General features: G+C 30.1%; 1 protein-coding gene across 1 annotated transcript; it reads left to right on the forward strand.

Annotated features, from left to right (window-relative positions):
- The first annotated feature begins 9,485 nt into the window (after nucleotides 1-9,485).
- LOC108470761 (uncharacterized) lies at nucleotides 9,486-12,081 on the forward strand. The gene is made up of 2 exons (XM_017772208.2): nucleotides 9,486-10,335; nucleotides 11,556-12,081. The coding sequence occupies exons 1-2, from the start codon at nucleotides 10,323-10,325 to the stop codon at nucleotides 11,765-11,767; spliced, it is 225 nt and encodes a 74-aa protein (XP_017627697.1). The 5' UTR covers nucleotides 9,486-10,322; the 3' UTR covers nucleotides 11,768-12,081.

Consider the following 12,081-nt stretch of genomic DNA (forward strand, 5'->3'; position numbering starts at 1 on the left):
TATTTTTGATGGTTTTTAATATGTATTACTAAGATAGGTAATACTTATTTTAACTGTTGAAATTGGATAGCTTTAGGGCGCATTTTCAAAAAACAACAGTTGATTTCAAAATAACACGACAACAAGCAAAGCTTCCGCAATGAAAGTATTTTCCAAAATTAACCACTTTTCCTAAAAATGACTTAATCAAATCGGTTTCCTAGAAATATCCATGACGTTAAGGTGTGGCAATGGCGGTATGCATGTCTAGGATTGGATCCTAAGGGAGCTTGGTACTTAAGCAGTCCGATGGACTCACCACCTCTTTTCCGGTTTCCTACCTGGTGCATAGCTTCCATTCACTTTAATACTTAATGAATTAATCTTTTGAACATCAAGTATGATTTTCTGGACTTAGAATGGAAATTTTTTTTTAACGTTTTTGATGTGGCATGCCGAATCCGGCCATAACTTCTGGGCTAGGTTTGGGGTGCTACAGTGGTTGATTTTAAAGAGTTGAAAATTATAAAGTGACATTTGTAAACCAAAGGAAAAAAATGGAAACAGGGGATAATATGCACAAACAAACTACAAAACTTGGCGAATGAAGATAATATAAATTTATTTAACCAACTAAAAAACAAACAATTACATTCTAATCCAAGAAAAATATAACCAATTTTTCAAAAGTCAATATGATACAAAACAATTTGAAGAAAGTGATGAATTGATGAATAAATAGCATATGTTAGAATTTGAAATATTTTACATAAAAGCTAGGGATATGTATATAAGTGATTAATACACACAAGAATTTGAAATAGACCATCAAATAAATAAAAATATAGAGTAAGTAACATATAAAATTTAACATATAAATGAGTTTCAAAATAAGTATTATAAAAGAACTTTGAAAAAAATACTATACAAAACATTTTAAATCCAAAATTTATCAATATAATATAAAATATATTCATAAAAATAGTAATGGATACCAATATAAAGTTTTAAATCAATGATATACAATAGAAAGTTTTAAGATAAATATATCTATATAAAAATATATATAGAAAAATGTATATGAACTACTATTTATATAATATGAAATTAATGATCATGCAAAATAATTAGAAAAAGATTAATTTATCCACAATAATTAATATAAATGAAGTAAAAACCTAGTACAAACAATGCATATATAAGAGAATAATAATATAGGAAAATATTTGAAACAAACAAAATATATAATACCAAAATTGGATTTAAAAGAAACAAATAATATATATACATAAGTAAAATTTTAAAGAAAAATTATATGAACATGTTCAAAAGAGGATTCAAATAAGTAATTTGACATAAAATATGTATATGTATATATAAATATCAATGTATGAGAATGAATATTATATAAATCTTTTAAATATAAAATTACATAAAGAAAAATTTATATAGTAAAACAATTCAATCAATATATAAAAGTAAATTAAAAAAACTAAAACTAAATGGAATTAAAAATAGTTCAAAATAATATGTTAAACAATTCAATCAATATATAAAATCAAATTAAAAAAAACTAAAACTAAATGGAATTAAAAATAGTTCAAAATAATATGTTAAAATAATAGGTTTTAAAAAATAAATAATTACATAAATAACTAAACAAATAAATCCAAAAGAATATAACACATAAAATAAACTTAATTGAAATAAAAACAAAATTGGAAGGATAATTTATAAATAGACAAATCATTAAAACTGAGCTGAGGATTGAAATAATACGCGCATAAATGACCAGGGACTTGGAATGAAAATATACCGAATCTCAAAACGCAGTGCTCAAATATGGATTAAATTGTAACAACGTGCCAATCTCAGGGAAAATGTAAAAAATGAATAAAACACGATTGAGGCTTATTAGAGATCGAGGCAGGAGGGGAGGGACTATGTACGCAAATTGACTTTTCAAAGTAAAAGGGCGCGGATCCGGACCTCCCAACGGGTCAACACGCGGATCCTCTCTTTACCAAACACGCCGTTTCATACATTCTAAGAAAAACAAAAGGAAAAAAACCTAAAATGAATCCCTAATTACTCTAAACAAACTCAAAACACAGAACCTTTCCTATCTATCTCAATCAGCCGAACCAGATGGTTCCTTGCTCCCAACCACTAACTCACCACCACAGTCGGCGTATGGCGTCATATGAGGACCAAACCCAATCCTATTGGAAGCCAAACTCTTCTAATTCCTCTTTAAGCCCCAATCTCAACGAAACCAACAAGGAATCGGAGGTGTTCTTCAACAACCGATAAGTTCCTTTTCCCCTTATAGATTTATTTTTTCATGCAATAGATAAAGATTGATGAAATAAAAAACGAAAATCAAAGAAGAACATGATCTAAAATCACCTTAAAACTAATTTCGAATTGATTTTTTTCAATATGCGTGTATATTTCTCGAAAAAAAAAGAGAAATCAAAGATCCTTTTACAGTATTTTCATTTGGCTTTTATAGCCAAATCTAATGAAATAACAAAAAAATCCAAAATTATTTTTCTTTTCCAGCTATACAATTTACTGGATTCGATTATTGCTATTTTCTTCCTTCTCGCAGGTTTGCTAATGTGGAAGTGTATGAAGGTCGCACGAGGGCCGCGCCTGGAGTGTACAGAGGCTGCGAACATAGCCATGACACGCTGGAAGTCCTGCGGGACCAAGGAAACCTTAGGTTTCTGTTTGGCTAAGCCTAGGTCTATGTATTGGGCTATTGGGCCAGCCAATCGAGCTATTTTAGAAGTGGACTATTTATTTTGTTAGGGATTTGGGTTTAGGTTTATTAGGTTGGGTTTATTTGGGCTTTTATTGTTGGGTTATAAGTAATTTTGTAAATGGACTTTGGTGATGAACTTTTACTAGTTTTTATTTTTATTTTTTTGTTTTTTAATTTTTGGTTTTTTTATTTTAACGGGCCTGGGCAAAATGGGCCTATTACAATTATTCTTTTGAGATGTTTTCCATTACAATTATGAACTAAATCCCCTAAATACCTAAGGGGAATGAAACCTAAGACAGATCTTGTTATTATTTTCTGAATTATATGATAAATATTTGATTTGTTCTTAATTATGTGTTCTTAATTCTTGCTTTGATATTCCAAGATATTGATTCAAGTATTGATGTGCTTATTCAGAGGAGCAAAAGTCCCTGTCTAAAGTAGATCTAGCATAATTGAGCGGAGTTGATTGCATGCCTAGACATAGGATGACATAATTTTGCCCGATTAGGGTGAAACCTAATAAGGGAATCCATAGATCGAGTTAATGCAACACTAAGGGTTTTAATTAGAAAGAGATTTCAATTAATCAACCTAGGGTTAGACGTTGTTAGTCTCGAGAGAGATAATAATATAAATTAGGGATTTCTACGGATCAAGTCAAATGAATAAATCGTCTAATTCAGAGTCAATAACAAGTGAAGTCTAGGTGGATTTTTCCCTTGGGTATTGTCCAAATCAATTAGTTTTCCCAAAAGCTTTTTCCCAATTTACTTTCTATGCATTCTTAGTTTAGTAATTAGTTAGATAAAACAAACCCCCTTTATTGTTAGGCTATATAATAAAAAGAAAGTTAATATTAGTACTTTTAGTTCTTTTGGGTTCAACATTCCGGTTTTGCTATAAACTATACTACTGTTCGATAGGTGCGCTTGCCTTTATTGTGATAATAGTTGGTTTTCAAGTACGATCATAATAAATAATAAAACTTATCACTATTTGCTCAATCAATTATCGAGGTAAGTTCATGTAACTAAATTGTGTTTGTTTTTATGCTTAATTTAAGTGTGGTATGTGATTATATGAATTATATAAATGTTATAAATATATGAAATAATCACATATCCGATCATGTCCGAAAAATGTTAAATTCCGTTTGAATAATGAATTTCGATGGATACATGATTTTTGATGAGCAATCCTGTTATAAGCCCTCTCGAGCATCCTGTTATATAGTTCCTAAGAGCATCCTAATTGGTAGTGATCCTGCATGTATTACGCACTACTACAGCTCTTTGTGAGCGTCCTGTTATATGATTCGATCGATTGTGATCCAGCATATATTGCTGACACAAACACAGCTCTTTGTGAGCATCTTGAGATAGACTCTTATGAGTTTCCTGACATGGCTCGCTTGAACTTCCTGTTAAATGGCTATCCGGTACTCCCTGATAATAACTCTTCTGAGTTACCTGTTAATCTCTATGAGCTTCCTGATTAAAACTCTTATAAGTTTCTTGTTATAGCCCGGATAAGCTTCCTGTTACATAGCTCACATGAGTATCCTGTTATATGGCTTGAGAGAGTGCTTCCTGATTATGTACCTTAATGGGTACCCCTGAATACGAATTGACAGATTACTGTTTTGTACACCTTGTGTGTACTACATGAGTATCCATCAAAATTTCAATGATTCAACAGATAAAACTCCTGAAATGAGAAACCATGAGTTAAATGAATTATATCTCAAATGTTTCTGAAATACCTGAAAATTTGTAGCATGATGAGCTCATCTTTGTTTCCTTGAAATTTTATGTTATTTACATGACTAACTTGTTGGATAAGTGCATGTAACTAGGTTATTGGCCAAAATGATTTGGATGTATGTTTTGTATGTTTACTTTAATGAATAAAAATGGTAAGTTAAATTTCCATTATGCGGACTTACTAAGCATTAAATGCTTACTCTATTTATTTTTCTTTGTTTATAGTATTTGGAGGCTCATGAAGGATGGAATTTGGTTGGAGACACATCACACTATCCATCAGACTCCTCGGTATATGAACCAAGTTAACTTTTAGTATAATGGCATGTATAGACTAAATTGTCCAATGTTGGCATGTAAATGGTTGTTTGTAATCTAGCCATTGGAATGGCTAGAATGGTATGTTTTGGGACATATTTATAAGGCCATATCATGTTTGACGTGTTTTGAAATGGCTAAATAGTAGATGATATATGAACCAAATGGTGAATGAATTTGAGTTAGTATAATTGACAAAACTTGTAAATTAAACATATATAAAATTGTGGTAAATTAAACAATTGAACATGTATGTTAATAAGTTATACATAATACCTGTATTTGGCTTGGTTTATATGTACTAGATTGGTTTGGAAATGTTTTGAGATATTGTTGTAGGTGCAAAGTAAAATGGTTGAGAAATAAGGCTTGGAAAATGGCCTTATTTTGTTGTCTACACGGGTAGCCACACGGGTGTGTGTCTAGATCGTGTGTGATACACGGCCATTCGCATGGGCGTGTGGTTTGGCCGTGTGTCCCTTGCATCCTTAGATTTGAGAAATAGAATGCTTAGAATTGGTAACACGGGCAGAAACAAGGGCGTGTGTCTCAGCCGTGTGTGACACACGGCATAGCACACGGGCGTGTGTCTTGGCCATGTGAAACCTGCACCTAATTTTTGAAAATTTAAAATGACCACACGACCTAGTACACTGGCATGTGGTATGCCATGTGACACAAGTCAGAGAGTTACATGGGTATGGACATGGGCTGGGACACGGCCGTGTGCTTCATATTGAATGCCCACACGGCCTGAGACATGGGCGTGTCACTTGGCCGTGTGAGCCACACCTATTTAGTCCCGACTTGTTTCTAATGCTAAAATTGGGTCTTGAGGGTCCATTCAAGGGATGATATGATTAGTTTCGGATATGGATAGTAAATAATATGAATTATCTGTAAATGTTCTGTAAACTCCGATAATGCTTTGTAACCCTGTTTCGGCGACAGTTACGGGTTAGGGGTGTTACAGATACATTAAGGATAAAGTTTCAAACCTTGATATTATGCTTTCAAGTAACTTTTTAATAATTTTATATAAATTATTAAATGATATTAATAACCTTATGATAATGTTTGATAATTTATTAAAAAATTTAATCTTTTTTATATGTATATGATATTTGACACTAATTCAATCAACCGATTGTATAGATTATAGATTACGATATATAAACTTGATTTAAAACAAATTAATTTGAAATCATAATAATTTTCTTCTTTTTATTTAAATTAATAATTTACTTATAACACCGACATAAGTATAAGGGTTAATTTCATCAAATGCCCCCAAGCTATCACCTGATTTTAAATTATCTTTAAACTTTAAAACAGAACCATTAAAATATCAATAATATATTAATCACGTCTTTCTATCAGTTTATACTGTTTTAAAATTTGAAATCAATTTAAAATTCTAGTCATAAATTAAAGATTGAGTCGACATGCCTTTTTGGCATAGTTGCTTCGAGGACTTGGAAGAATCGGAATATTAGTATTTTTCAAGGAGTACTATGGAGCATTGAAGAGATTGTCAAATGTGCGTATAGTTGAGTGAAACAATAGATCTCTGCTCGTAAGGGAGGAAGTTCGGTGAGGCATATATAGAAGAAAGAGAAGGTGAAAACAAAAAGGTGCATTCAATTAAGATCTGATGGAGCAATTAAAGTTAACATTGGTTGTGCAGTTGCAAGAGGAGTTTTGAGAGAGCACAACGAGAAATGGATCCTTAGGTTTAATCACAGATTGGGGGAAATGTTCTGTGTTCGAAGTTTAATTGTGAAGTATTCTTGATGGTGTAACATTGGTTTAAAGAAGATAACATGATAAAATTTTAATGCAGACAAATAACATGAAAGTGATTGGGGAGATCAAGAAGTCCATTCCTAAAGGATCAAGTTCAGCATTAATAAAATAAGGAAGCGAATCATATTATTAAGTTAGCTTTTGGTAGGGAGGAGAGCCTACAATTATATGTAACATCTCCTTTAATCTCTTTCTAGCATTTTGTAAAGTTGTTTTTTCTATTAAAAAGAATTCCTAGCGCAATTATATAATCCACCAAATATGCAACCAATTTTTCAGAAAAATATTAAATATACCATATGAAACACGTATCCATGTCCATATACAGACACACGTCTCCCCATCCTAGCAAATATACAGATTAATGAACATGATAATTCTAGTGCAAAGTAGGGTAGAGCAATTGAGAATTCGAAATATGCAATACAAATTAAAAACCACAATTATCTAAACCGATTCGAATAATTTTTATTTAAATTATAATTAATTTTAATTTTTATGTAAAAATCAGTATTTTATATTTAAAATAGTGAAAATATATATTTAAAAATTATTTTTATTTTTACTTATTTTTTCAGAAATATTTATAAAATATACTTTAAAACTTTATCAATATTATTCAAACGATATAAAATAAAGTTTATTTTATTTAAATAAATCTAAAAAACTAATATAAAAATTAAAACCAAACCAATCCAAATTAGATTATAACAAAGCTGATTTTATTTAAACTGATCGCATTCTTTGACACAAATCTTACTCCTTAACGCTGTCTATTCGGTGCAGCAATTAAGTGGTGAATACGGTGGGGAAACCCAATTGGTTTTGCGCTCCATACTTCAATAGCAAGATGTCTATTGATTTGTTGTCTTGTAAAATTATATTTTTAGGGTGGAAAAACATTTATTTAATCTACCAAAGTCTCAAAATTTATTATCAAAGGTTAAAATAATTTATGCTTATTTTATTTTATTCTCAAGTTTAAAATCTAGGTTATTAAATAAAATTATATACCTTTTTAAGTTTGGTATGTGATAAAAGTTTTTTATTTCACGTATAAATCGCATACCTCTTAAATAAATATTATTTCACATGACATTTATAATTACTCATAATTTTTATTTGAATTTACTAGAGATGAGTTTAAAATTAGTATAATAGTAAATATATGTTTGATGTAATGATAAAGTATATCATATTTTTGAAAAAAGAAATTCACGTTTAAATTTTAAAATGATATTATTAAGAAATAAATAACGAATACTAAAAAAATTAATCTTAACAAACCGTAAAACGTTGTGTAGAATACTTAAATTATATAAAAAAAAATCAGAATAGTGATGAAAAGGAAATTGGTTAATGTGGCCAAGTCAAGGTCTTTGCATTGGCCATAAATGAAAACATTTATTTGATTAGTTAGGGAGTTAGAGAGTTTTGTAAGTCAAGGTCTTTGCAATTTGCAAACGTATTGATTGGGTCAACCTAAACACGTGGGAGTGGAAACAATAGTTATAAGCTCTTCATTTGTTTATTCTTCAAAAAGAAAATCAAACTACATTCTCTCCATGTTAAATTTAAATATAAACTTACTTAGGGTGTGTAGTAATTTTAAATTTGTGAATATTTTTAATATGTTAGTATCAAGGGGTGAATCTAATTTTTTTAAGGAGTCGTGATTAAGTTATATATTTTTATGAGAGTTTAAATTTAATTTTTCTAATGTTTCAGCATATATCTTTATAGTTTTAAGACTAAATCAAAATTTTATAAATTTTAAGGGTTAAATTGTAATTTCTACGATAGTAAAAATGTAATTTTACCATTTGAATAGCCTATACTTTTATCATTTTAAAGGATTAAATTGAATTTTTATCATTTTTAAGGGTGGCCAAAGTACAATTTTACCTTAACTAATTTAAAATTTAAAAAATTTTAAAGGGCCTAAATAAAAAAAATCATTTTAGGAGAGAGTAGGGGCCCTTGTCAGCCCCCTAAATAAGCCCCTAATTCTATTATGTATTAATTTAAACTTTAATACATTTTGAGGGGCCTAAAGCGAAACTTTCCCATTTTAGGGCCAAGCCTTCGCCAGCCCTCGCTAGAATTTTAAACTTATGAATTGAAAATATTGGTATTTGTAATTATTTTGTTTGTATAAATAATATTTTTAGAAAGATTTAGACTATTGAAATTTATGAGTTAAAAGATATAAATATGAAAGAAAATTAATGATATTTTTATATAATATTTAAAACTACTTATAGTTCCTCCTCAATTTTTAAATAAAATGATAATATACTTCAAAGACTCGAATCTACGTCTTTTACATTAATAATAATGTTGATGCTAGTCATTTAAGACTCAATCGACAAAAAAAAATAATGATATTAAAAATAAATAATATAAAAATATAAAATTAGATTTGTAAAATATATAAATATTTTAATAATATAAAATATATTAAAACATAAAAATAATATTTTGGAGTTTATTTTATTTTATTTTATAGTAACACCATGTGTATTAAATAAAATCATGTTATGAAAAATTTGAAAAACTAATTTCTTCATATGAAATTTGAATAAAAATTCAAGTTATTCAAATCACCTTTTAAAATTTCTTTTAAATTTTAATTTCTTATTTTATCTAACCAAGTAAAAATATTTTTGAAACTTTTGAAAACCTTAGTACAAACTAAATTCTTCCTCTAAACCCCTTATCCAAATATACTCCAAATTATACTCTTATAGCATGTTTGGTTGGCTGTAATACTTATGCATTACAGCTCAATTTAATGGGCCCATTATTAAACCATTGTTTGGTTGGCTGTAATAAGCTATTACAGCCCTATTCGTTACAGGCTGGAGAATGGGTGGGTAAGAAATTAGCTAAAGCTTTCAATTTTACCCTCACCATTATCCTTTCTTTCTCGCGTCTGAAATATTTTCCTTTCTTTTTCATGCTTCTTCTTTCCACTGCAATATCAACAAATTCCCAATTTATCAATTTAAACCTTTTTTTAATCCCATTTCCTCTGAACTGAATCTTCATTTTCTCTTCTTCTTCAACTTTTTCTCTCTTCAATATATTGCCATCCCACTTGCAGCTAAGTAGAATCTTTCCTTCACTAAACAACTTTTCCTTTGAAACCTAAAAATCCCTTCTTCTTCTTCTTCTTTTTTTTTTTTGCTTCAATAAGTTTCGATCTCTTTTTGTTTTTTAAATTATTGATTTATTCTTATTGATAAAAATGGCACTTGAATACTCAATTTTCAGCCGACCCACTTTCATTTATTCAACAAATTCCTCATCTTTCATTTTTTTTAATCGAAAATTGAAGAACGAATCAAAGTTTTTACCCAAATCCAATCACTACCCAGCTCCTGTCTGTTCAAATCCCCAAGCTTTGAAAGCTTTTGGATTCCCCAAAAATGGTAGTTTTGGTCACGTGGGATCATTGAGGGAAGAAAATGAAGATGTAGGGAATGATCAAAAAATGGTTTTGATGAAAAGGGGTATTTTGGTGGCAATGGTTTGTGGTTTATTGGTGTTTGGATGCAAAAGAGTTTTTGCTGTAGATGGAGTGGAAAGAAAGTGTTTAAGGAACAAAGTCTGGTTTTGACAGCTCTTTTGGGTCTTTCAGCTTTCTTCTCGATGGCAGAAACTGCTATAACTACATTATGGCCTTGGAAGGTAATGATTTCTTTGACCTTGGGTTTGATAGCTTTTATACTTATAAATGCATATTTGTTGTTATGGAAATCAAAATGAATAGGATAGGGATTGTTGCAAGTTGAAAAGAATGTAGATGCTTTAGTCAGTTTATAAATATTATCTTGTGTTACCAGCTCTTTATGCCTGTGTTTGACACATATATGGACACAAATATGTAGTATCATCGTCCAAATATATGGAAAAACTTCGAAAAAATGAGTATACCTGTGTAAGACACGTACTCATATCCAATACTCACATATCTTAGTATCATAGATTTTGTCTTTTGATTTTCATTTTTGTGACTGCTATGCAGATTCCTTGGTGACTTGAGATATCTGGCTTAAGTTAATATAAGATTAATCTTGGTTTGCCATGTGAACATTCTATATGAACTCCATTTCTTATTATTAGTTTATCATGGTTGAATTTGGATGATAATCATCTCTTCTAGATATGAGCTTAATCATTGTAACTTATAAAAGGAAACAAACTGTTAATGTTGAGCAACAGAGGAAGAAAAATAGATGGAAGCACCTTAAAGTGAAAAGGGAGAAGAAATGTGAGTGAAAGCAGGAAAACAAAGAAAGAGAATAATAGAGAAAAATAATTTATAGAATAAGCCAGAGAACAACTTAGAAGTATTTACTATTTCAACTATTAAACCTAAGTCTACATTGATTAAGTAGTATTGCATTTTGGTCAAGCCATCAGGCAAGCCTTGTGAAGTAGTATTGCATTTTGATTAAGTAGTATTGTATTTTTGGATGGTTTATATGATGGAGAAGCTATATTAGAACTGGATTGTAGAACTGTATTTTTTGATGGTTTACGTTAGATTCGTGCTTGAGACATCTTATGGAGGTCAAGGAACAAAGTCCCGTAATGTTTGAGTTCAGTTAGGTTTTCATTTCAATTTCCTTTTTTAGTAGAACTTGTCTAGAGGTAGCATGGAATTTATTCTTTGATTTCTTTTTCCCCTTGCTGCTCAGAGTCATCTGTGACTGCATTTTGTTTTATTTTGTTGTTGGCACCAGGCCAAGGTTCAGTTGTTAAGGAAGATATTAAATTTTTAACAAAAATTTTTTAGGCCAAATTTCTCTCTTTTCACCCTTTTCTCTCTCTTATTTTCCTGGTATTATAGTTTATTTTGTTGAATTTACATTGTTTTGATGTTGTCTATGGAAATGATTTAATAGCAATTGCTGCAAGAGGAGGGATGGAGGCTTTGAGGTCTGCTTTACAGAGGTTATACATGACAAGGGCTTCCGCATATAGAGATGCTCTTAAGAGTTTCATAGAAGGATATCAAGAAGGTATCCAGCAGATCATGGATAAAAAGGAAGATTCTTCTAAAGCACATCAAGAAGGCAATACTGATAAAAATTCAACTTGGCTGATAAGTGCATAATCGGAGATGCATGTGAGTACTTCTCCAGCATACCTATTGTAGATACAAGTTTAAAGATTTGGTGGAGCTGAGTTGCTATGAAATCATAAGAATGATACATGTCCTGAGAATTTTCCTGTATTGAGAAAGTGACCTTTAGAAACTACAAAATAATGGGAATCTCCATTGACAATGGTGATGCTCTTTCCTTCTTGTAATTTGATGTTTATTAATTTTTGTTGTAGTTTAATATTCAACGTGCTTGAGCCTGGAGAAATGTAAAAGAACCTTAATGCTTTATGTCTTTGTTAAGTGCAACTGAAGAATTATTTAGA

The sequence above is a fragment of the Gossypium arboreum genome, chromosome 11 (genome assembly GCF_025698485.1).
Source record: "Gossypium arboreum isolate Shixiya-1 chromosome 11, ASM2569848v2, whole genome shotgun sequence".
Taxonomy (NCBI): domain Eukaryota; kingdom Viridiplantae; phylum Streptophyta; class Magnoliopsida; order Malvales; family Malvaceae; genus Gossypium; species Gossypium arboreum.